This window comes from Pantherophis guttatus, chromosome 2, assembly GCF_059756535.1.
Source record: "Pantherophis guttatus breed Tessera chromosome 2, ASM5975653v1, whole genome shotgun sequence".
NCBI lineage: Eukaryota > Metazoa > Chordata > Lepidosauria > Squamata > Colubridae > Pantherophis > Pantherophis guttatus.
This window is the reverse complement of record NC_142064.1, coordinates 208,912,405-208,939,208: the sequence shown is the minus strand read 5'-3', so window position 1 is coordinate 208,939,208 and position 26,804 is coordinate 208,912,405. Positions and strand designations below refer to the sequence as shown.

General features: G+C 37.5%; 1 protein-coding gene and 1 long non-coding RNA gene across 3 annotated transcripts in view; one reads left to right on the top strand and one right to left on the bottom strand.

The window, feature by feature from the left end:
- The window catches only part of CACNA2D2 (calcium voltage-gated channel auxiliary subunit alpha2delta 2), a 676,129-nt gene extending 650,430 nt beyond the window's left edge, over positions 1 to 25,699 (top strand). For both annotated transcript variants that reach the window (XM_034440362.3, XM_034440357.3), the window contains 16 exons: positions 1,446 to 1,506; positions 9,046 to 9,143; positions 10,372 to 10,462; positions 10,878 to 10,940; positions 11,958 to 12,061; positions 12,671 to 12,769; positions 13,319 to 13,407; positions 15,202 to 15,249; positions 17,275 to 17,346; positions 17,598 to 17,750; positions 19,098 to 19,150; positions 19,484 to 19,539; positions 20,501 to 20,624; positions 21,111 to 21,220; positions 24,295 to 24,383; positions 25,442 to 25,699. In XM_034440362.3, coding sequence (XP_034296253.1) covers positions 1,446 to 1,506; positions 9,046 to 9,143; positions 10,372 to 10,462; positions 10,878 to 10,940; positions 11,958 to 12,061; positions 12,671 to 12,769; positions 13,319 to 13,407; positions 15,202 to 15,249; positions 17,275 to 17,346; positions 17,598 to 17,750; positions 19,098 to 19,150; positions 19,484 to 19,539; positions 20,501 to 20,624; positions 21,111 to 21,220; positions 24,295 to 24,383; positions 25,442 to 25,570 — 1,439 coding nt within the window. In that variant the 3' untranslated portion in view covers positions 25,571 to 25,699. The remainder of the gene's footprint in view (positions 1 to 1,445; positions 1,507 to 9,045; positions 9,144 to 10,371; positions 10,463 to 10,877; positions 10,941 to 11,957; positions 12,062 to 12,670; positions 12,770 to 13,318; positions 13,408 to 15,201; positions 15,250 to 17,274; positions 17,347 to 17,597; positions 17,751 to 19,097; positions 19,151 to 19,483; positions 19,540 to 20,500; positions 20,625 to 21,110; positions 21,221 to 24,294; positions 24,384 to 25,441) is intronic.
- LOC148115502 (uncharacterized) overlaps positions 15,717 to 26,804 on the bottom strand; it is a 25,633-nt gene continuing 14,545 nt past the window's right edge. Inside the window, exon 3 of the long non-coding RNA XR_015732630.1 lies at positions 15,717 to 19,215. This is a non-coding gene — a long non-coding RNA (uncharacterized LOC148115502). The remainder of the gene's footprint in view (positions 19,216 to 26,804) is intronic.

Sequence of the window (26,804 nt, the reverse complement as noted above, 5' to 3'; positions counted from 1 at the left end):
AGTATAGGCATCATTACTTTTCTGGAAAACTATGGATCATGTTCAATACCTGCACCACTACTAGTGAGTACCATTGCATATGCTTGTGCTAAGTGTGTTAAATATATCTTTGGTCCTATTTTGCTGTTCCAGAGTTACACTTTAATAGTGGTTATTTATTAATTGATTCAGTCATTTACTCATTCATTCAATTCACATCTCAGCTTTTCTTGGGGAGCTCACGGTAGCTTATATAGGCCTCTCAATTTCCATTTTTCCCAAGAAAAAACTCTGTGAAGTCCCCGAAGTCATCCAGTTTTCATGCTTGAAAGGTGGACTTCAGTGTGGGTTTCTCTGCTCCTAATCTAACACTTTATCCCAGTAACATACCTGTTCCTCATTTTAATAAATAACCATTTACTGATAAAAATGTACAATATATCTCTTTATATCCCACTTTTATTTTATTTTTTTGGCATATTAATACTCCTTCCTCCTCTTATTTTCCCCATAATAGCATCCCTGTGAGATGAGTTGGGCTGAGAGAGAGAGTGTGTGTGTGTTTGGTCCAAAGTCACCCAACTAGCTTTCATGCCTAAGGCAGGAATAGAACTCACAGTCTCCTGGTTTGTAGCCTGGTGCCTTAACTATCAGAGCTCAATATTCTCTTGGAATATTGACCATGTTTAATGCTCCACAGTTGACTTGATTACATAAGTTGCTTCTATGGAAGTCAGAAGGCTGTTGCACATTCTAACCAAGGAGGGATGGCTGTTGCAATGCTCTGAGAACTCTTGTCTATTAGAAAAGACAGCAGCTGCACTCTCTACAATGCATTGTGTTTTACCTCTAGCTATGGGTAAGTCTTTGGTTGGACTGTCTTCATAAAGGACCCTGGTTTGGCCATGTTGATGCCTGAAAAATAATTTTTCTTAGAAAATATTGTTTTAGTAATTCTCTTTTTGTATGAGCAGAGCATGTGATTTCTTTTCTTTGTAATTTCATAATAAGAGAGAGATATCCACATGACCTACTAAACATACATATATATATGTGTTTATATATATATATAAGTATGAAGATATATATGTGTGTAGGTATAATTATATATAGTCCCAAATCAATATTTATATATACATATATATACAATCTGCCAAATATATTTAATTACAGATTATGGAATTTTAATTATATATGATTAACCCTCCAAATCCACTCAATGTTGGCAACTTATTGGCTATCACTTTCTTCTGGTATGACTTGAGCACCCAAAGTGTATTCTCTCCTTTCTCTCTTGTTAAAACGAGCCAGTGGTTTTGCCTCTTCTGTTTATTCCTGTCTCTTTTCTCTTTCTCTCTTCCCCAGCCCCATTTCCTCTTGCTCTGGCTCTGTCATCTTCTGAAACCGAAGCTGCCTTCTTCCCTCATTTCAACTCCCCGCCGCATAATGTTACCTTTCTGTTGCAGATTTTGAATACCTGCTGCCAAACAGCTTTGAGTCCGAGGGACATGTATTCATTGCTCCAAGGTAGCTTTGTGTGTGAGCTTGCTGAGGTGTCCATTTAACCACCGATCCTGGGAGTGGTTCAACTCCCCTTCCCCAACCCTTTTTCCGTCCCTGCCACACCTTCAGATATTCTACTCCATCACTCCTGACCCCTTTGGAACTGATATACCTCCTCATTGTGCCAATGTCTTGATCATTTCTTTCTTTTTTTGTGTGTCTGTTGTCTGCCTGTGTGCCAGTCTCGGGGACTATGATTGCCGCCACCTACACTACATTGTGTTACCATTGGCGGCCGGCAGCATAGCTGTCCCACCTTCTGTTCACTCACCTACATAAGAAGAATATATATGTGTGTATGGCTGCGTATGAGATACATATGTAGCACACATATATAGGTATAGTTTCTGAAAATCCTCAAAAAAAAAAAAACAGTAGACAGCCATGTTTCGATCCTATTGAGATCATGATATCATGTAAGGAAAAATTCCACCAAAACATCTTTAAATTAGCCCAGCCTAAGAAATCATATTGATCAGGACTACTTTTATTGCGACAGCTGTGATAGAAATTTTGCAAGTCTGAATGTGCTTCCTCTTCCTCACTTTACCTTTGTGTGAACTAGGGAGGGGCTTGTCTGAGATGTTTCCTTATGTTATTTTCTTTGTCTAGGTTCAAGCCCCTCTTATCTGATTGTTGACTTGGTAGCGGCATTTCTTCCTGTCCTTCAAGGCTATTCCCTTTGCCCTCTACACAATGTTACTATTGACTTATTCTATAGTAATACCATACATAAAAATCAAAAACTCTGCATTTTGTTAGCCTTACTCTATCAAAATTTATTCTTTCAATTCTTTCAAATTTAATTATTTCAAATCTACAGAACAGAACATTTGTTGCCAAGTCCAGTGATCAGAATATTACACTAGGCTAGGGGAGGTTTACATTCACAGAACAGTTTGGGGATAAAACTGGAGAGGGGAAGAAGTGACAGAATTCCATATTCCATAAATAAATAATTCTTGTTAGATTTAAAGGCAGCACAACATCAGCCCACATCTCATAAACTGGTGATATATTTGGCATCCAGATCAGGGGTCAACTCCAACAGGTTCTGACAGATTCTGGAGAACCAGTAGCGGAAATTTTGAGCAATTCGGAGTACTGGCAAAAACCGCCTCTGGCTGGCCCCAGAGTGGGGTGGGAATGAGATTTTGCAATAGCCTTCCCCAAAGAGTGGGGAGGGAATGGGGATTTTGCAGTATCCTTCCCCTGCCATGCCCACCAAACCACACCACACCCACCAAGCCATGCCCACAGATCCGAAATCCAAAAATTTGGATTTCACCACTGATCCAGATGAAATTATAATGACCACTGTTTGTGATAATCATTTGCAATGGTGAAACCTATTTGGCTCCCCCAACCACAGATGGCCAAATACAAATACCGATGGAGCTCTTACTGGACATCTTTAATACTTCTTTAGAAGAGAGAAAATCAGAGTCTCAGGAAAGCATGCCATGCTATCAGAAAGAAAAAAAAAACCTTCTACCCAGACTTTTAAAGATGCAGTAAACTGGGCCTCTTCTGGTAACTCAGGCTCCAGTCATCGTATATGCAGTAAGAAAATGGAAGAAATGCCATTTTAATAGCCTTTTCACAAATTCCGCTTTATATAAGGCATTATAATACAATGGATAGGTGACATTCCAACATTTTTTAAAGCCGCTATGACATCCTATACATAGCCGCTAAAAGCCTCTAAAAGCAATCCTATACATAAATATTTAGAGGTATTCCATGGACTTTATTCCCAGGTAAGTATTTATAGGATTGCAGTCTTAAAAATGCATGAGACTCATACAAGATTTTTTTTTTTAAATTGGGATAAGAAAACTCTATCCCTCCATAGAATGCTGAACCAATCCAAATAGCACCATTCTGTACTGGTCTTATTGAGCAGGGTTGCTTAGAAACTAGCATTCAACTGGACTTCTTTTTGGGGTGGGGTGAAAATTGTCACTGCTTTTCAAGCCAAAAAAGAAAAGTCTAGATTCAAGTTCCAGATAACTCTACCTGGATGAATGAGGAAGTATATCTATTTTCTTAAATTCTGTTGATTCTAGTTTAGCAACTTCAGTGAATGGGATTCACTGACATTTGTTGCATTCAGTGCTTTGCATTTGGAGTTGATAGTACACGAGGAGAGCTGTAAAATTCCTGGTTTTTAATCATTTAGGCCTACCAAATCTGGGATACAAAAATCCAGATAGCTACCAAAGGCCTTTGTCTTCTATGTTTCTTTGCTGTCATCATTTACTGGTTATCTGAATTTTTGAACTCCTGATGTGATCACCCTATTATCATTACTAATGGGTATCTTTTTCTGCACTGAACACTGTCCAGCATAGAAATACATGATTTCTGTGGGACATATAAACTATAGTTTATGTTCAAATTTTTAGGTTTAAGATTTTTTTAAGAATATGTCCTTTTTTATAAAATGCATAGCGAGTCATAAAATAAAGGGGAAAGACTTTTTATTATCCTGCAGCTTTTCCCAACCTGATTCCTTTTATATTTGTTTGTTCACACCTCCCCCCAGTGGCAACTAAGATGACCAATATAGCCTTATTGTCAATTTTGCGAGGTGTCATGTAGTCCATTGGAAGCTATCAGAGGTTAAGAAATGCAGATGTATGATTATATCAGAACAAACAGGCTTCTGTTTTAGCAAGCATTCATTCCTAGTGATTACTTATGACATTCCTTTAATTCCAGCTACACTATTTATTAGCCTTTCAGCCCCAATAATGCTTGGCAATACGCTGTGAAGTCTCATCATTACTAATATGGCCAATAGTCCATGGTAATTTTCAGAAACCATATATCACTGATAATCTATTTGTGGGTGTGCAAGCACATATATCTGTACATATCTGTGTAGATACATAGGTGGATAAAATATTGTGTATATGTATCTCTTTCTATATATATGTTTAGATATATATATAGCTCTTCAAGAAGCAAAATAAACTGGGCGGCCTAGGATTTTATGTTGCATTAACATATAGTGATGGAAAATCGAAAGGTTATTAAAGCTAAATAAACTTGTATTTTATTTCTATGAAAAAGTTGTTAACAAACAACTGGTGACTGTCAAATCTTATCCAGCTACTCTACAGAATATATTTTAATTGGTTCTGCTTTCATACACATTCATTTTGTTAGATCTAACAAATGAGATGCATACTGGACCTGCTCCTTGGTTCAAACTCATTAACTCTCTGTTTGAACCAACCTTTTAAGGGACTTACTGATTTTGTGCCAAAGATGCCTGTGCAACGTAGCTAAGTAGTTTTATCTACTTACTTGTTCCATTTATACATGGACAGGCATTTGCATTGAACCCACTTTTTGTGACAGATGCCTTAAACAAATTACACCCATCGCTATCCCCTCAGCTACATGGCTGTTAAAAGATACAAGATACTATCATATTTTACATCTGGTCACCTGGTGAGATGTCCCGTGTGACATTTGTCATGAACCCAGAAAAATCACTCTCTAAATTGCAGTCCCTATCCTGTTCTAAATTATTTCTTAATATTTAATTCTGAAAGCTACGGTATAAAGAAGCAGGAACACACACACACACACACACACACACACACACATTCTATTTCCAACCCCAGACTTTGGTAACTGGCAATGCAAAACTAAATCATGCAAACTTGGTTGCATCAGTTGAATAAAAACTCCCGAAGATAATGGCAAATGGTGATGGGAACAAGCCTAGTTTTGTTATATATCTTTACAATTCACAATGGTCTATATCTGCAGATGCATAGACTCACAGCAAGGTACAATCTTACAGACAAGTTAACCCATTAAAAAGACCAAGTTGATAAATAGTTTAATATATAAAGCTCAGTACTGCATGTGCATATACTCTTGCAAGCAAATGCCAGCACCTATCTGTCTAAATGAAAGGTACAGATATGTCTACAGTTTCTATATGTGTCTGTATCAGTATTTCGATGCATAATCTTGGAGTAAAGCATGGCTGGCCATCCTGTTTTCTATTGCTATGGTGAAGAGCGATTCACTTGTGACTGTCCTGGCAATCGCTGTGCATTGTGGAATCTTGTTTTGTTCCACAAGTAAGCCAGATCTTTAGTGTTTTCTCTCATATGTCCCTCTTCCACTCTTTCCTATCCTGTCCCCCACTTTCTCAAAAAGTGGAGTTTCAGAGAAGAAACATTTTTCATATTTAATATAAAGTCAACTAAACATGGGTGACTTTTATCCTCCTCCACCCCACCCAAAAAAAAATCAAAAAGGAAAGAATAGTGACACCGATTTTAATTATTGAGTTGGACTGTGACCACAATAAATGAAGAGATCATATCTAATGAGAGCATATGGTAAGTTGTGCAATAGGTGATGAAATAGATATGAATTTGCTAGAATTTGCAACTTTGGCCTTAGCATCTTTTAAGGGAAAGATGGATTCTTTCCATCTGAATTCTGAATCAAAACATTATAGATAAGACAATTTTCTACTCTTTTCACAAATCATTGAACCTACATCTCTCCTCTTTCCATTAAGAGAGAGGTAAGTATTTTTATCCCTCATTTAAAATCCCATACTCAAGACCAAAGAGCAAAAGCAAGAAACAATGCAATTGTGCCTCCAGATTCAGCACCTCTCAAGATAGTAACTCAGGCTCCAATCACCAAACTTGTTAACTTATTGTTTTCTCTGGGATCTTGTCCTGCTTAATTCACCAATGCTCCTGACTACACTTGAATTTGGTAGTCCCAAATATGCTTTTTCAAAAGGCAACTGGATTTTGTTTTTCCTTGAAGGTGTTTTGCTTCTCATCAAAGAAACTTCTTCAGTTCTTTTGAAAAGCATACCTTTGGGGCAACCATGACTTGGATGACTGAGAACCTCCATAGACATTTGAATTGGGTAGCATCCCTTGACAGATAGATAGTACTACATGCATATTGCATATAAACAGGCACAAATACACTGGTATATGATTTGGACTGCAGTTGTTGCCATTCAAGAAGTCAACCGTCTAATTAGAATGAGTGTCTTCCATTTAAGTTATATCTGCTTAACTCAAGCAATCTATTAAGAAAACCATACATAAGAAAGACATTTCCCATCCTGGATACATTTCATAACGCTGCAGCAATCAGATAAGTGAAAGAAAGATGATAAATTAATCCATCTTCACAATACTGATTCAACAACTCTTCTTCCAATTTTCATTATTAAACTAAAACTACAAATATATACAGTAGAAAGGAGAGAATGGTTGTGGACTGAATTAATGGGCAAAGGAAGAATTAACATTTTTGTCCCCTTCCTGTCAATTCTCCTTGGCTTCCTAAATTTGGAATCTTCTGCTGTCTGGAAATTACGGAACTTCCCAACACGTCAGGAAGGTGCCAGATTGGGGTAGTTTCATTAGCAATATTGTTTGATGTTACCATGATACAGCCAATTCATATTTGGAGAAATAGGATCCGCATGTTAATTTACAGTTTCACCTTTTATCCATTTACCATCAAAAATCTGTTTGGAAGAGTTTAAAAAACAAGACCTGATATCATCTGATTTTTTTTTAGAAAACTGGTTGATATCTATCACATCATCTTAGACTAACTTTTACTGTTAGAAAAAATTATACGTAGATATGAAAAAAGCAGTGCCATTGTTGAAGCAATGGGGAGAGATTTCTTTCTGAATTGCAAATAAAGCAGTCAAGTCCTATAACAGAATCATGTCAGAAAGGAACCATTAAAAAGATGCTGAAAGTGAGTCTAGAAAGATAGCTGGAATAGTTTTAGTGAGATAGATTTAAGGCTGTATAAATTGACCCATTATATCAAGTAACTGGCACTGCATATATCTTTTAGCTTGGAGATAGCTATTACTTATCTTCATGCTTTTAATAGGGTTTATTTGGGGATGCATACAATTTTCCGAAACAATCTAAATAAAGTGGGCAAGAGATAGTCCTATTTAGGAGACAGTAAAGAAATTTAGCTTTGTCCCAGATTACTCACTTATTACCTGCTATCAAATATCAATACTAGAATGAAAAAATAATAATATTCACAGCTTGAGTTCTGCTGCTCCCTCTAGAGAAGTGGTGGGCTTTTTAGGTCAGCATATTGATCAACCTCCATTACTGACATCGTTTACAACTGACCATCCTAGCTCAGAATTCTGTTGCAGCAACGCCTGGAAATCCACAAGCTCCCCATTGCTGCTCTAAAAGGACCAGATACCATAATATCAAATCTGCACCCTTAGCATCTCACTGAGGAATCTCACGGCTTATATATGGATCCTCCTTTTTAAAGTGTTGCTTTCTTTCCCCTGCCCTCAACTTCATTGTGAAAGCTACAGTGAACGCTAGAAGAAAGAGTGGGAGTGGAAAGAAATGAGGCTATTTTCCAATACTTGATTAAAATAGAGGGGTTTTTTTATAACTAGCACGGTCACGCTTCTATATAAGTGCCATGTTGAAAATCATAGTAAAGACTGATGTCTATAGAAATTCACAAAAGCAGATCAAGAGTTTAATTAAGTTGCAAACCCTGGAGGAATTAAAGTAAGCTAGTAAGTTCTTAGAGAAATAGAGTGGCACAATTATTGCAGAAATCTGAAAATGCAGTGATGCATAGTACTACTCAGTGCTGTGTGCTGTACTTTAGGTGGCATTAAGAAACCATTCAGGTGGTGTTTTATGACATCAGTAAATAACAGAAAAGAGTTATGCCACAGGTTTTTATATAGCCAATAATTTACCAAAGGCTTCCTACTGCACTTTCATAAATTGACTTTGTATTATTTTATAGCCTTCTGGTTACTCTTGAGAGGTGCTGTAACACCAGTGTGAAAAGGCCAAATAACAGTCTTTCTCAGCAGACTGTGAGCCATGGCATAAAACTCATTCATACAATCGCCCCAACTCTCAAAGACTCACTAGTACATATTATACACTTATTATATTATATATCTAATATAATATATTATACATTATATTAGATTTGAAACATACTAGATTCTTACGCATATTTCTTTCTCTACCCATATAAGACTTAAGATTTAAGACATCTATAAAAATAAAGGTCGAGTAGCCCTAAATATTGATAATGAGATGCACATTGAACACAAAATCATATTTTTGAGCAGAGATGGTGGTGGTGAGGATATGACTCATTAAATAACTGCAGTGGTGGGATTCAGCCAGTTCGCACCACTTCGGGAGAACCGGTTGTTAACTTTCTGAGCAGTTTGGCAAACTGGTTGTTGGAAGAAATCATTAGGGCAGAGAACCGGTTGTTAAATTACTTGAATCCCACCACTGAATAACTCCACATATTTCCCACCTTCATTGTCTTAACCATACCCAGCTAGTTTGAGTAGCTGCTTCACCTGTGCTGAGCACATGATTAGGCCAATTCTGAGAGAAAGAAAACTAACCGCAACTTTTTCATCCTTCCAATCGACAAATCTTCCTCGTAACCCAGAGAATATTGCAAAGACCTCAACCTGTCGGATAACAACACTGAATTCCTGGAAAACTTTATTGCCCTCATGGAAAAGGTGACGCCTGACTCCAAACAATGTAAGTACCCCAAAGGCCTGTGGTGGACAGAAAGTCTCATCCCAAGAAAGCCTTCAGGTTTTGTGAGTGAGAGAACCCAGGCGAATCCATTACTAGGCAGCAATGGATTAATAAATAAATAAATCTATTTTTAAAGATGGGGTGGGGCAAAGTTGCCAAAAATAGGCTATTTAAATAAAGTTTCATGTTTGTTTAAATAAAGTGTTAAGATGTGTTTCTTTTGTATCTGGGAATTGTTATCTTATGGTAAGGTGGATTTCATAAAACAAGGATGTAATTCAACTTTGTAGCAACCTCCAGATGCATTGGATTAAAACTTCCAGAATTCCCAACCACCGGGGGCTGTTCTGGAGAATATTTGATTGTGAAAGTCTATTATAAATGATTAGCCACCACAGTTAAGAGTTGTAATGTAGCCCTGTACATGTATAATCAGCTTGTCCAAATGGAATCGATGGGACTTATCTTTTAAAAAGTATGCAGTCATTGGATAATGTTGCTTGCCAATCCTACGTTTGATCATAGGCATATGGACTTCTTCAGGCATGATCTGGCTGGAACCAGGTCACATTTCATCAGCGGTTAGAGCTCTCTGAGTTTATGACTATAAGATGTCATAAGATACTTCATTAAAACAAATCCTACATTACATAGCCAGCCTGATTTCTCAGTGTAAATTAGTGCAACTGAGCAACTAAGAAACAAAACTCATGGTATTCTCTTCCTTTATGGACAGGTATTGATCAAGTATCTTTTAGGTGTTAAAAGTATGTTTCCCAAGGGAAGTGGTTCAGTCAATCCCCTTCCATATCTGTCAAATATGGAAATGTAGTTTTACTATGTTGCTTTATTACACTTGGTATGGCCCAAAAGAAATATGACAGTACTCTAGGAATCTGCCTCTGTATGCATAAGATACAGAAATACATTATTTACCATCTCCAACTCAGAACAGCAAGAAAAGCCAGAGACCTGAGCTGGCTGATTTCCGGTACTGAGAAGAGTTTCCAAAAACATTGAGAAATGTACACCTTTTTTTTTTTTAAGGCAGTTTAATACCTCTAAAGAATTTAGATTAGGGCATCCTGAATCTAAATTACTGAATAATGGAGAGATTTGGTATTGCCTTCAATTGCCTTTTTGTGAGTAAAACGGTGAGTGAAGAAATTCTAGTGGCTATTCAGGTAAGCAAACTTCTGGTTTTGGAATATTTGTTCTTTCTGTTAAGGTGACAACTTCCTTCTTCACAACCTTATCCTGGACACTGGAATTACACAACAGCTGGTGGAAACAGTATGGAAGAATCAAGATTTAAGCACGTAAATAAAACTTCCGAGACATGCTAGTGATATTATTCAATTGAGTGCAGATTAATTGCATCTTTTTGTAAAGAGGTTTTCCATGACAATGTGAAGCTTTCAGCTGTGTTAATATAAGCTAAATTACATGGCCTGGAGACCATGTTGAAAATTAATGGTAGATAGAGTTATACAAATCTTTTGAAAGGGGTGATTCAGAAGCTCACTTGAAACATCTCTTTTTTAATTTTTAAAGCAGCTGCATCTTTGCCTAGGCTTGTACAGATGCTATATAAACTGCTTCTCGTTGATCTCTTGCAACAAAAAACTAATTCACAATCATGTGATCTTATTTCAATGATTGTCAGAGAGGCAGGACATTTTGAGTGTGCCACCCTATTCCTAAATTTTCACTTTGATTTCTATCTTACTGCAGATATAGTCTCCTAGCTGTATTTGTTGCCACAGATGGTGGTATCACCCGTGTTTTCCCTAACAAGTAAGTTTTTGTTGTTGTGGTATTGTGATTGATAAACATCTGTGTACAGATAGATTCAACTTTTTGGTCTCTGCAATCCATGTTGGTCCTCTGGAAATCATCACAGAATTACATGTATGGTCTATTTTGTGACTTCCTGATATCAAAACCACTTTCCAGATTCTTCTGAGTAGGTCAAAGGAGAGAGAAAATTGTTGGGCCCCCGCCTGACCACCATTGAAGAAAGACAGCATTGAAAAAAAGTTTCCTCTAATGAAGCCACCAATTTTTATTTCCTCTATTTGTTTTTTTTAAATGTGAACAAGCCTTTTGTTTCTGCAAGAATTTTGAGAGTGCGTCTCCTACAAAAAAAAAACAACAACACTACTTTTGGACATCTGAATTGTGATATGAAATTGAAAAACTGTCCAAAATCATGAGATTACTGTGACTTGTATCCTGTAGGAGACAAAAATTTGCTGTGTTAACTACCATTTTCAAAGAGTATTCTTACTGATTTGCCTTAAATGCCTAAGTGCCAGGCAATAAAATTACTTAATACTTCCCAAACCAAGTGCAACATTTTAGGGACTTCATAAATATCCTGATATTTTATATGCTTGGAAAAACAAAAATAATAGATTTGTCAAGCACTCAGCTTTATGCAAAATGAAAATTATTTTATTGTCCCAGTTAAAAAAAAAAAGTTGATAGGATTTAGTTTGGGATTTTTCTGCAATCTTCTAAAAGAAATGATATACCGGTAACTCAATTCATTTTTAAAAGGCAATTCAAGTGACATTAAGACATGTCCCTATTACCATTTTATAATCTCATGGGTTAAATAGTTGTTTTATTTACATATTGAAAAAATTATAGGAAATACGTTTGATGAATATCTGAGGTTTTGACGTCTGAAGAGCAGATTTCCTCTTTAAAAACTCGTTAGAACTTTTATGCATATACTTGATTTTCCGCCTACGTTTATGAAAAATGAAATTTATAATGTTCTATGGGTGTGGTTGATTTCTATGAAAGAGCTGCTGAAGATTGGGAAGAAGACCGAGAGCCCTTCAATGCCAGCTTTTATCGAAGGAGCCTAGATAATAAAGGCTACATCTTTAAGCCTCCTTACCAAGATCGTAAGTAAAATCTTGCAGAACATCGCTAGGCAGTTTTGGTGTATTTTCAATTTGGATAGTCTTTATAAATATGATGCTCCAGGAGATTGCAACAAAACTCTTGTTCAAGATGGTTTGCATGCTGACTTAATCTCAGGAACTGAAGTCCACATATCTTAAAGTTGCTCAGGTTGAGAAACACTGTTCTATAAGAAAACTTTTACCATATTTGATCTCTGATATGTAGGGGTATGTGTCAGGAGTGGGGGAAGGAAGCATTCAGTCATCAAATCATGGGAAATAAATTGCTTTGGCCTTATTTATATTTTATGGTTCTTATTTAATTTTTGCCATGTTTGTTGTTAGAATTTGATAGACTTGTGATAACATAGAAGCCATGGATGTAGTTTAAGACCTTAATTACTAAATAGCAGAATCGAAAAAGCAGCCTTTTATTTTGTTGTTAAAGTGAATTGGAAAGTAAGCATTGGCAGGAAGACAAATATTCATGAAACCATAAAAATAGTCCATTATCATATTGTTTTTTCTAGCCCACAGAGTTTCTTGTAGCAGTCATGCAGTATTATCCATCAGAAAATGCTAATTTCTTTCCCTCTTCTCATTAAATAGCCAACTACAGAGGATCAGAGCCAGAAAGCAGTGCTGTTGGGATCCTAGTTAGCACAGCTGTAGAACTCAATATAGCAGAGAGGCATCTGAAGCCAGCAGGTAAGGTAATCTAGAGATTTCTCCCAAAGATCTTCTATCCTATTCTATTCCATCTAACCTGCCTTAGTTCAGCATAGGCTTTCTGGAGCTCTACAACTACAACCATTCCATATTTCCATATACACCTACCACCTCCTCTGAAATGTGAGTTTCAGTGCAATTATGTTGGACAGCTATCTTCTCGGACATAGCCGATGTGTATATAGAATTTGTGTTGGTTTGTGTAACTCTTCGTGTTCTTATAGAATTATGCCATATAAGAACAACAGAGGAGATTTTTAAGATAACCTAGAGACAAAGTCTAATCTAATTCATAAGATTATTTAAATGTACAAATAGATTTTAAACTTCAATATTATCAATGTTTTGAAAGTCACTAGGTTGCTCATTTATTGCTTCTGAGCTGGCACAAATTCTATAGACATGTGTGCTAGATCTGAGAAAAATATGAAAATTATGTAGATCAATAAACAAATGTGTTTACATTCATATTCCTAGATTAAACTTTCTATCTGCAAATGAAAAAATAAAAATTTTTCTCCTTCCCAGTGGTTGGAGTAAAACTTGATTTGGAGGCCTGGACACAAAAATTTAAAGTCCTTGCTAGCAATCAAACAGATCAGCAGAAAACACGAAGAGTAAGTAATCTGTGTGTGTGTGTGTGTGTGTGTGTTGTGTTGTGTTGTGTTGTATTCCTAGAAACAATTCTAGGATCTTGAGCATGGTTGGAGCTATAGAATTTCTGTTTTCAAAATAAATAAAAAAATAAATATTGCATTAATATACAATAAAAGAAAAAGAAGAGAAAAAATTAAAATATATAAAGACAATAAAAGGACAAAAGGAAACAACAAAAATGTACTATATTATATGTCCCAACCTAATATTCTATGTGGCTTGGTTGCCTTTTATATTTTGCCTTTTCTATTTTTATATTGTATATGTTTTAAAGTTGTAGGTTGGGTGAGTATTGCTTGTTTTTTATGCTCTAATTTACCCAGAACTATGCTGTTTGTGTTGGGTGGCCTTATAAATCTTATTAAAAATAAATAATAATACATACAAAAATCATTCAGTTTAATTTTAAACACCTCATTAAGCATGTATCATGTACCATATTAATCTTTTCATTATATTGCTACAGAATCAATTCATAAAAAGAAAGCAAATATGTATTGATTATTCAAGATAGTAAATGTGGGATTAATGTGCCAGTCCAATAGTTTAGTTTATTTTTTCCAGTCCCCATGTTGATAAATTCATAATTCTTCATAGTGTGATATGTTTCAAAAGTATATTCACATATTTAAAACTAATTGAATTTTGTAAAACTGTGTAAACAAATGGATGAATATCAAACCAAACAGCACAACAGCAAGACAATTAACTCTTTTTAAAATAAAACACTTTGTGGTTTTAATAAACATGAAAATGGTATTTTTTGTATTAGTCTCATGATCATATGAAACATAGTTAATATTCCCTATATAGATATACATTTTCTAAGCCATGTAATCTCTAGTATAGAATAGGGGTCCCCAATCTGTGGGCTATGGCCCACTACTGGGCCATGACCTATTCGCAACTGGGTGGCATGAGTTGCAAATCAGCATATGTGTGCCGTACGCACCAGGCGAGTGGCGAGCGCCAGAGCAAGCAGCCCCACTCGGGCAAGTGGTGGGTGTCTGCAGCTGGCAGCCCCACTCACACTCCTGCCCCTCACACAAAACCATCCCCTCTTATCCTGCCCCCCCCGCACATGCTGGGCCACCAACCTAGAAAGGTTGAGGAACACTGGTGTAGAAAATTGTACACTAATAGTAATAAATTTCTCTAGCTGTTTTCTCATCTTAATTTTCAGCCAAATTAATTTACTTCCTTTATATTTTTTCTTGCCATTTATACATAAATGAATCATGTGATCATTAAGACGACCTTTGCTTGGGAAGCCAGCTGGGAAGATCGCAGATGGTGATCACGTGATCCTGTGATCCTGCAACCATCATAAATACATGCTCTCTTCCCAGGTTTATATGGAGTTTTTCAAATATCTTCATTTAAAGTCATTTAATTGGTCAAAAACTGAATTTTGCTACACATTAACTGGAACCAGTAAAGATCTTTTAACACTAGTAAGGTGTATTTTACTTAGCAAATCACAGCTTAAAAGGTGGCAAACACAACCAGAAAAAATTTACATTTCCAAATAGTATTGAAATATGCCTCATACTGTACAGCATTACTGTTATAGAATGCAGGTAACCACTGAAATTATCTTGGAACATTTCCTTTCTTACCATTCTTAACAATCCATAGAAATGTTAGAAAGTGATTATGAATGATTTATAGACATAATGTGGATTTAAATAAATCAGTGCTAAGATTTGTCTAAAATTCCCTTAATTTTCTTGCCTTCTTCTTTTGGTTTGCAGTGTGACCTCTCCACAAGCTGTGAGATGGACTGTGATACTAATGACAAGGTAAATAGCTGCAACATCATTGCATGACTCCTTCTGGCCCAGGAGACTATGTAAAAACCCACTTGATTTTTAAAATTCAGAAAGTAAGCAATTTAAAATTGACTTCTGGAAATACTGAGTAGGACTGCAAAAGTTACAGTACGTTATGATGCAGAGGACAATGCCTTCACCCCTCCCTAAAAGCAGGCTTTTTGATATATCTGCTGCCCAGAGCAACTAATGCAAAAATGTAAACATTGCCACCTAGGATACTTCTTTTTTCAAATTGACAGTATACAGTAGGAGTTTGCGATTTGGATTGCACATTCAGAAATTTATACTCCGTCTTCTGTTGAAGGCAAGGATGTTGCCTTTGCTCAGTCAATAGGCCATCTGTAACCTGTAATAAGCTTCCTTGTTTGTATATTTATTTGCTAGGCACCCATGCTGCTACAGTCACGTCTGGCTCTGAAAGGCTTACAATAGAATAGAATAGAATTCTTTATTGGCCAAGTGTGATTGGACACACAAGGAATTTGTCTTGGTACATACGTTCTCAGAGTACATAAAAGAAAAGATACATTCATCATGAATCATAAGGTACAACACTTAATGATAGTCATAGGGAAACAGTCAATATAAATCTTAAGGATACCAGCAACAAGGTTACAAACCTCTATCATTGTAATAATTAAAAGCAGAAACTTTATACCAAAAAAAATTCCCAGTGTCAACGGACACAGGGAACCCGTATACACAATCACACACTAATGCATACTCAGAGAGACAACAGCAACAATTCAGAATCCAAAGTTCTACTGAGAACAATCAGGTCTTGATGGCTTTACGGAAAGCTAACAGGATCAGGACCCATCTGATACCAAAAGAATATTCTTCTGGAGAAGGGGCAGGTAGTGACTGATGTCCAAGATTGAAACGTTAATGATGGTGCTGTCTTTACCCATTTACACATCCCTACCTTGCCATTGATTCATTGATTTAAAACCAGCCATGAACTAGACTAGAATGTGCACATCTTATGCTACCTATGCTTGGGTGAAAGTTGCAAAGGCTTCATGCTCCCACCATTTGCCTGCCTTTTAAAAATGTTCCTCCTTATAACTTATTCCTTTGATGGTGACTTACGATCTTCTTTCTTCTTGCTCTCAAACATACTTCCTCCTGATCTTGTGCCTTCAACAACGAATACTCTTGGTTTCACAGTAGAAGAACCCGGCAAATCATTCAGCGAGCCAGCTAACCAATACAAATAAATGAAAGAAGGGAGGGGAGAACTGTTTATTTTAAAAGTGGATTATAGGAAAGAGGGAGGAATTGTTCAACTGTAAAAGTAGATTGGAGAGCCGTTTTTTTTGTTTGTTTTTTGAATTAGGACAGGAAGTCAAATGGATTTTAAATGTGGTTTGAGAGCACTTTATTTTAAATGAAGGTTTAAAGGTATGTGAAACATGTTTGGGCACATGTGTGTGTATGATTGGCAGGGATGTGCATTTGGATCCTATACGAGTTGCTGTCCTCCCATGCAAGTCTAGAGGTCAGCTTCCATAACTTGAAAGAAGTAAGAGACAGCAGTGCCAAATCACTACGCTGTCTGGATTACAGGAAGATGTTTCATGTCCTTGTTTGATTGTTTGTTTAAGCCTTCCTCATCAATTTACTCTCAGTGGATATCAGTAAGAATTAACAATAAAACATGCATGGTATAATACTCAAGACTAAACAATTACATAAAAAATTATAATCACAAAATACATCAAGAAATCTAAAATCAAAAGACAGAAATGGATAGATAGTGCATTCAAGATCCAGTGTTTCTCTTAATTCAATTTTTAATAATATGCTAGAGCTAAGTAAGCTGAGAGCTGTGCAAATTCCAAGGAAAGGGGTGTTTAAAAGCATGTGGAGCAAAAAGGTGCAATAAAATAAGGGAGAGAAAAGAAGGCCAGTACCCTCCTTAAGCAAAAACAATATAGCAGCAACACTCCATGTCATTGCAGCCACCCACTCCCTCTTCCCATGTTGCAGGATCTGCTTTGCGTGCTTATTGATGATGGTGGATTTCTGGTGATCTCCAACCAAGAAGACTACAAATATCAGGTGAGCTGTTTTTTGTTTTTTTAAAAAAAAATTAGGTATACTTGCTTCATTTCACAGTGATATTTATGTAATTGCCAAACTTATAGTTTTCAATAGTCTAATATAACTGTCTGTTTACTTAATACAGTTCATTCACTGATTATTGTTTTCTCATATTTATGTATAAAACGTATGACCGATAACATTTTTTCAAACAGCAACATGATGTAGATATTACTGATGATTGTTCTTTTTTCCTGTTCCATATTCAGGTCGGAAAATTCTTCAGTGAAGTGGATGCCCATTTGATGTCTGCTCTCTACAACAATTCATTCTTCACACAGAAAGAATCCTATGACTTTCAATCTGTCTGTGCTCCAGAAGCTCCAAGCAACACAGGAAGTGCACCACGTGGGGTCTATGTGGTGAGTCAGGATTCCATGCTATCAGATCTTACCTGATTGAAGCATTGTGTATACAGGTGTAAATATGTTTCACATCACTGAATGGCAAGTATTTAAATTTACAAAGTAGCCAGTGAAGGGGGAAGAAGAAGGTAACCTTCTCCCCCTCTAAAAATATAAATCAGAAGCCAGTCCATTTGACTGAGGAAGATACTATCAGTTGAGACAAATAGAACTTTAAAATCTCTATGAATGACCAAAAATAAAAATTCAGCAGGGAGGAATGCACGTTACTTCCCCTCTTGAGTTAAAGTAGGATATTTGTCACAAACAAATTGTGCCAGACTAACTTTATCAGCCTTTTGAAGGATTGATTAACTTAGTAGATCAAGCCAAACTGCCATGTCTCTATTTTTTTAGGCAGGAGGACCAACTTCCATCTGTCCCCATTTTTTGGCACTGGTAAAATTTCCTGTTGTTCGTCTCTGATTGTATGAGACCTTACACAAGTGATCTTATTGCTACTCCTTCTCCATTCTTCTATTCAATTGTTTTAAAGAGCAGGGATGAAATCTACTTACCTTCCTTACCAGTTCGGAAGCACACACACTGCACGTTCAGACCTTCTGCGCATGCGCAAAACCTTCTGTGCATGTGCAGAAGGTAAAAAACACATTACTTCCTGGTTAAAACCAGGAAGTAATGACACCTGGGCAGGTGGGCGGAGCTTTGCTCTGCCATCACTACCGGATTGCCGAACCACCGGCCAAGATCGCTACCGGACCTGGCGATCCGGTCCAATCCGGGAGCATTTCACCCCTGTTAAAGGGTATGTTGCTTCACTACAATGCCCTTCTGGACACAAACATGTCATTACATGTTTGATAGCTATAAAACAGCAGAGACATTTACAGGTTTACTAATTAAGCATTTGATAACCTTGCAGGACTCTAGAAGGGAAGAGTGGCAAAGAGAAGCATTGCAGAAGAGATATAGCAAAACGTCTAGCACTATTTGAGGGCCAGAATCCACACATGTGAATGTGTAAATGATGAAGCACTGATAGTGGTTAGAAAAGGGCAACTCTGATGTAACAAGCCTCATGGATACCATCTGGATTGTATAATTGTCCCCTTCAAATAGGCACCTACTATATTTACCAAGAGTGGCCATTCTGCTCACCCAAGGGAATTCAGACTTGGATTAGCCCAGCACTCATGGAGAAAGAAAATTAGGGATTGATATTTACACCATTAATACATGAAAAACAGCAGTTCACTGGGCTTGGATTTCCCAAGTGCTACATTTACTTCCTAGTAACAACTGTGTTCTGTTTAAGAGCATACTTCTTTATTTCTTTATATTTAGCCAACCATGGCAGATTTCTTGAACCTGGCTTGGTGGAGCTCAGCAGCTGCATGGTGAGTCTTCTCTTTTCTCTACTCTTCTCTTCTCTTCTCTCTTCTCTTCTCTTGTAGTTGATAAGCTACAGAACATGATGTAACAAAATATGAACCATTCTAGGTTAGATCTCACAACCTGTTACCAAAATATTAATGGAATTATTTAAAATAGCCATTTTATTGTTTTTTAAATCTCCTAGAAATCTATAAATATATATTTTTCTATTTTCAGGGGGGGGTTGTTTTCCACTTGGAGATGTCAAAAGAAAATTCATTCAAGGAACCTATTTTGTGTTGTGACATACAGTTGTTTTCTCTTACAGTCACCTAATTGTTATTTCTTTCCACAAGGTCTCTATTTCAGCAGTTCTTATATGGATTAGCCTATAACAGCTGGTTTCAAACAGGTAAAATCCCTATTTGTATATTTTTCTAAGCTCCCAAAAAATGAAATGGCAGGAGGAAGCATTATAAATTAACTGTAGCTGGATTAATAAAGGAAGAGAAAATAAAATTAAATGTTATCTGACTGTCAGTTGCTCCTTCATTACCATGTGACTGAATATGTTACTGAAATTGCTTGCTTGCTACAACTGAATGGTTCGGTCTCTAAAAAGCATCCCCATCTTTATGTCTTTAATCTTGAGAAGCAGATTGTGACCTAATTATTCTGAGTGCAGCTTCAGGGGGTTTTAGGGGCACAAACATAAAATCTGCACACATAAATCTTCACCAAAACATACTCCGATAAATCTGACCTATCATGACAAAAAAAAAATGAGTGGAGCCATCAATAAGTTGCTAAATTGACCTCTGCAGTGGAAAAAAATAGCAGATGTAAGTCAATTTCACAAGGTGGATTAGTTGGGCAAGGGAACACATCAAGCTTTAATGTAGATTAGTAGAGGATGGCAGAACAAAAAGCAATAACAAGGTTGATAGAAAAAAAACTCTAGATTTCCCCATGCTGGCTAAGGAATTCTGGGAGTTGAAGTCCACACATATTCAAGTTACCAAGGTTGAGAAATACTGCTCTAGACTAAGCAGAAAAATGTTATTCTTCTACAATAAAAATAAAATATAAATATCTGCAAAAATAAAAATGTTATACTTCTGCAACAAAATAAAAAATAAATGGCTACGTAGATGAGAAAAAACAAACAGTAAGGCAAAAGAGAAATATAAGATAAATCGTTGAATTTTCCCCCATACATACTTGCCCTATTATCAGTAGCATTTGGCACAAGCACAGCTTTCATAAAAGTCAATCTAGCCAGATGAACTGCTTTTTAGCTGATGTAAGAAAGATTTTTTTAAAATTTCATGCTTTTATTTGCAACACATTATATGTACTATGTATGCAAACAGAGGATGTTTCAGCAGACAACATGGAATCCAAGGAGACCAGCTGCATCATGAAGCAAACCCAATACTATTTTAGTTCGGTTAACTATACCTACAACACCATCATTGACTGTGGAAATTGCTCTAGGTTAGTACAAAGAGCCCCTTTTGTTAGTAAACATTGTAAGACTCTGGTTCTTCAGCTCAGTCCTTATAACTACAGGAGGGGAATGTCCTTCTCCATCCTCAACAAGATAGGTGTCAAATATATGTAGAGATGGATGGATGGATATGGGAGAAAGATGATGAGAGAGAGGGAGAGGGAGAGGGAGGGAGAGGGAGAGGGGGAGGGAGAGAGAGAGAGAGATGGAGAGGGAGAGGGAGGGAGCGGGAAGGAGAGAGAGGGAGGGAGAGAGAGAGAGGGAGAGAGAGAGAGGGAGGGAGGGAGAGAGAAGGAGAGGGAGAGAGAGAGATTTGAATGTGGTAGCTATGATGGTTGCTTCAGAAGCTGAAGCTCTTTACTAAGAAAAACATCATATTATCAAAGCTCTTCTTTGCGGAGCACAATTCTATAAATTATGAAGGATAGGATAACAGGATAGCAGTACTTCTTCTTCTCTCTCTTTTTCTCCAGGCTGTTCCATGCACAAAGGCTTGCTGGGTCTAATCTTCTGTTTGTTGTAGCAGAAAAGCCAATATGCAATCAGTGTGAATCCACAAAACTTCTCCAAGCAGAGATAAAAGGTATTGGTGATCAATTGTGTTCCAAATCAGTCACAATATAATAGATGGTATGACTATTATTGACTGATGTTTTTTCTGCTGTATTTTTTTTAATAAACATTATTTGAGATACATTTCCTTACATTATAAGTAGTTTGATGATCAGATTATCACAAATAGTTTAAACATACAATAATCAGAGCTCAAATCCATTACAATTTTGTAGACCAGTGGTCACCAAACGGTGGTCCGTGGACCACTGGTGGTCTGCGAGAAAATTTTGGTGGTCCGCAGAGAAATTTTCTTATTTTTGCAGGTGGTGCAATACGGAAAAAAGAGAGCAGTTCTCGCAGTCCGGAATGAATGGTGCTATTATGGCAGTGGGGGAGGGGGCGGCACAAGCAGGAAGAAACAGCGTTTGTGATGGCTGGAAGCTGCGGGAGTGAAGCACTACTTTCATTTGCACAGCAACAGCATTCCCCTTCGGTATATTTGTGCCAGCCAGTGGCGCAAGGCAGCCCACATCTCCTGCCGCTTGGGACTCAGAGCGGTAAATGGTGTCTGGTCCGTGAAGTGGTGCAGGAAACTTTGGTCAGGCTCCTCGAGAGACAAGAGCTTGCAGGAGGCCGATCTGGCATCCACAATGGAGAGCAAAATCCAGCTGCTTCCCGAACCAGATGCTGTTTACCGCTCCGAGTCCCAAGCGGCAGGAAACGAGGGCTGCCTTGCGCCGCAAATATACCAAAGTCTAATCTTGATGCCGCACTTACAGCAGAGAGAAGAAGCTAGATTTTGCTCTCCATTGCAGACACCAGATTGGCCCCCTGCAAGCTCTCACCTCTCGAGAAGCCCGACCAAAGTTTCCAGCGCCGCTTCAGGAAGCGCTCCTCGAGAGACGAGAGCTTGCAGGGGGGCGATCTGGCATCCGCAATGGAGAGCAAAATCCGGCTGCTCCCCAAACCAGACACTGTTTACCGTTCCAAGTCCCAAGCGGCAGGAAACGAGGGCTGCCTTGCACCATCGGCTGGCGCAAATATACCAAGGTGAATGCTCATGCCGCGCAAGTTCAAGTAGTGCTTCGCTCCCACACTTCTTCCGGCCCTTGAATAAGAATGAGAGAGAGAGATTGGGGGAGAGAGAGTGAGAGAAAGAGGGGGGGAGAAAGAGAGAATGAGAGAGAGGGGGAGAGAGAAAGAGTGGGGAGAGGGGGGGGAGGGAGAGTGCCTGAAGGACCCCATCCCGTCACTGGGAGTCCAGGTGCTTCAGCAAGCGGCGTGCTGGATTCGTATTAGTGGTCTGTGAAATTTAAAATTATGAACTTGGTGGTCCTTGAGGTCCAAAAGGTTGGGGACCCCTGTTGTAGACTATGTAGATAAAGGTAAAAGCGAATTTTGTAACAATTTAAGACAATCTACATTGTATCAGACCAAAGGGCATCTGGTCCAATAATATACCTGCAATAGTGGAGTCCTTGGTGTTCTCTGAGCTTAGTTGTTTGCTTGCAGACATTTTATTACTCAGCTAGGTAACATTGGTGCTCAAGATACATATCTTATACCTGCAATAGCCAAACAGGTCTATGGAAAATCCATAAAAAGCCATAAACACATTCATGTTCTCCAACTCATCTTCCACAGCCAGTGATACTCAGAGATACATTACATCAGGTAGAAGTAATCCAGAGTTGTCATGACTAGTTGACAACTAGTCAATGATGAACTTCTCTGGAGATCCAAGAAGATGAAGAAGGACCCTGCAGAACCTCAGTGCCATGTAGGATTTTCATGCAGAATTTTAACATCACCATTGTATGCAATTTATAAATATAGTTTAGATCAGGCTGAAGACAAACGGCCTAGAACCAGAGAGCTGCACTGAAAGACAGGAGCTATGTTGTCATGTATACACGTACACACATGTGTTCCCCTCATCCATCTCCCCCAACTGCAAGGAAAACAGTTTCCCTCCTTCCCTGTCAAGCATCTTTTAGGAGACAAAATGAATCTAGTAAAAAGAGAAAAGCAGCAAGCAGTATTATTCAAAAGGAAGTGAGGACACTTCTTGTTCCATTTCTCTTTTCTTTCTCTCCCAAAACGCAGTGAGTTGCTGGAGAGAGCTACATTCCAGTGCTCTCCTGTTCCTGTGCTATAAGGCAACCCAACAATCAGCTGAGCAATATACTTTTATGCATTACATTTTTTTTGTGTAAGACAAGCTGCCAAGGAGTCAAACAAAAGGCCATCTAATGCCCGGTCTATTTACTCCTTGTTTAGAATTTTTTTTTTTTTATTTCTATAGGAGCCCACTTAAATATACTGGCCATTGAAAATTTTCACAAAAATAGTACTTTCACATTTTTTTTCTTCCACCAGCTACCATTTACATTGACTACAGACTTTACTACAGACAACTACAGACTTTAGAGAGAGGAAAACAAAAACAAGAGAGTGAGGAAGGAAAGAAACCAATCACAGACGTAGGACTGTCTGGAATTTGAAGATGTAAAACAAAAAGTAGATTGGAATAAGAGTTCAGTATTTGGAAATAATTTAATGTGTTTGTCAAGGTTCCAACTGACGAACCCAAACAAGCAGGCACTGTTGAGACGATCCAATCTCTTAATGCAAAGCTTTATTGAGGCCATCATTTTGGCACGGACCGAAGCAAAACCCGCTCTAGGGAATTCCCAGGCAACTCAGTATAATTAAAGTATAGAATCCTGCCTTCCCCACCCCCACCCCATTTGTGTAGGTCACATTATCCAATTAGGTGTCCAGGTGTTGTTGTGGGAAGATCTGGTGAAGACTGGCTGAAATGTCCTTGGTTCTCAAGAGACCATTTCTTGTTATCATCTGGAATGCACCTACCAGTCTCTCCCTCCCTTCCCCCTGGTCTACTGGCAAGCTGTAAAGCCGTGAAAACCAAAGCAGTTTGAATACACTTCAAAGCCTGACACTGTTAGTATTTGTATTCTATTTTTAATATTTTTTTTAAAAAAATATTGTTTTATCATATTTTTTTAATCTTGTAATTCACATCGTTTTAATCTGTCTAACGTTCTTTATCTTCTGCTTCATTTGCTTGACGACTCAAAGCTCCACCAGGAGATCGCAATCAATGTGAGCTAGTAGAGAAGCCACGTTACCGAAAGGGTCCCCACATCTGTTTTGATTATAATATAACTGTAAGTAAAAGGAGGGATAACTAATGGGAATACACACACAAACACACACACATATAATATTAAGAATTTTTTAAGAAAGCAAAAACCATAGAAAATAAAAATAATAAAGAGAAATAGTAAATAGTGAAAAAAGAAAAAAGAAAAAGAAAGGGGAGGGGGAAGGGGAAGGGGAAGGGGAAGGGGAAGGGGATAGGAAGAGGAGGGAAGGAGGAAATGAAAGGGAAAAGCTGTAAAGAAGCTTTTTTCAGTCTTGACAGTCGTTCTAAATACATTTTATTGTGCCTCTGCCTCTAGAAAATATTCACTTTTAACTGACAGAACAAAGGTTATTGGACTCTAGAAAACCATTAATGCGTCTTTTGTCTGCTTGTGAATTGTTTCTTTTTCTAAAGAAAATAATAGACTAAAAGAGAAAACAAGTGTGCATGACAAGAGGCATAGTAATGTCTGCACCCAATGCAATTTTGATGAGTTATTGTATGTATACATTGGTCTGGATGTCCTTTTAACCTCATTGTGCTTTGTTCTTTATCCTGAAAACAGTACAATTTATTCTTTTCCCGCTAATGAATCTATAAAACTAAGTTTATTCCAGAATCCTAAATATTCAAAGCTGTTCTAATAGAACAAGGAATAGAGGAGACAAAGCCTTGGAAAATGCACAAATTTATTTGCATGAACATTTTGCTTAAAAGAAACAAAATTTAAAAATACATATAGCAAGTTTCAGCAAGAAAACAAATATTTATATATATCTTGTATCATATTCTTTCTAGCCAGGTTTTACCTACGTAAGCTAAGCTGTTCTACAGCCCTTTCTGGCTAGAAAGAATAAGCACATAAAAGCCTACGAAAAAGAAAAAGAAATATATATATATATATACACACACACACACATATACACATACATATATACATACATTCATACATATACACACATACATATATATGCATACATATGTATATATGTATGTATATACACTGTATATAAGTTTCAGCAAAAGCAAGTATCTTTAAAGAAACTTCTTTCTCTCTCTCTTCCTCTCTTGCTTTTCTAGGAAGACACCTCGGATTGTGGCAGAGGGGCCTCCTTTAGACCTTCCTTGAATATCTTGTTATGCTTGCAGTTACTTCTTCTCTATTTGACTGCAAGTCACCATTCGCTGCCCTTGGCATTTTGCCTTTGAAACGCCCATTTAGCTTAATCCATCCTTTTTATTTTATGCACATCATCATCCCCTCCAGACTTGCTAGAGGATGACTTCTGCCTAGTCCCATCAATTCTGGCTGCACCTTGGCATTCACTCATGAGGATTGTTGCTTTCTTTACTCAGAAATCCAGAAGTTGTTCTTGGTTTTTTTTATCCTTTTCCTCCATCAATCCTTGCCTTTCCAGTGTCTCTGCACAGCAGGTTGTGCTAAAGAGAGCTTTGAGATGACAAGGGGAAGCATGGACCACCGTGATCTTCTCCACACAGGGAACATTCTTGAGCTTTGATTCATTATTCCCCTTTCCACTCACTGAGCTGTTGGCCAAATACAAAGAACATGGCCCCATGGTTTTATTTTTCCATTGAATCTGTGGAATTCTGGGAGACCTTTGTTAGTTTTCTTGTGAAGGACTTTTATTATGGTTTTAAAAGTATTTAATCAACAATACTGATGATACTATTTTGTCTGAAATAATGTACCTTCCCATTCCAATAATGAAAACTGCAGAAACAACACCGATCACTATAACCGAAAAAATGGAGTAGTCTTGCCAAATTGATTCTGTAACCTAGCAAACCTTTCAACCAATTCCAGTAGCTTTTCAGACTCAAAGTAATCTTACAAGATCACCCCAATATCATTCCACCCAATTCACTATGAGTTTTCCAAGGCCACCGTTATCTCTGCCTTTCAATAGGTGGATCCCATCTCCAATCAATGGTGAATTATTTTCATCCTAAACAGTTTAATCCAGATCTTTCAACATCTGATTTCAAAGCAATTACCCTGAGAGATTACAGTATTTATTATCAGCAAGAAAGAAACATACACAAATGCAGAGGATATCACTTGAATGTTAAGGTCAGTATTATTCATTTTAACTGCTTATTCTGTAAAGATGACTTGAAAACCAAGCAGGGCAGAAAGAAGAGTGTGAAGATCCTTTTGTATACCATTCCAGTAATCCATGTATGGTTGGAGGATGCAGCAACTGAGACAATCTTTAAAAAAGGAATAGCAAGATAGAATGCAATTATGGTTTAAATCCAGCAGCCCCCGTTGATTATTTTCCTGCTTCCCCATTTCTCATTTGAACCAATTGAAAAAAACAATATGAGCTATTTTAAGAGCTGTTCTACTCCCCAAATCACGATGAAGTCTTCAGTTGGTAGCTCTGCAGTATCCAATCTTTACGGTAAGCCAATTATT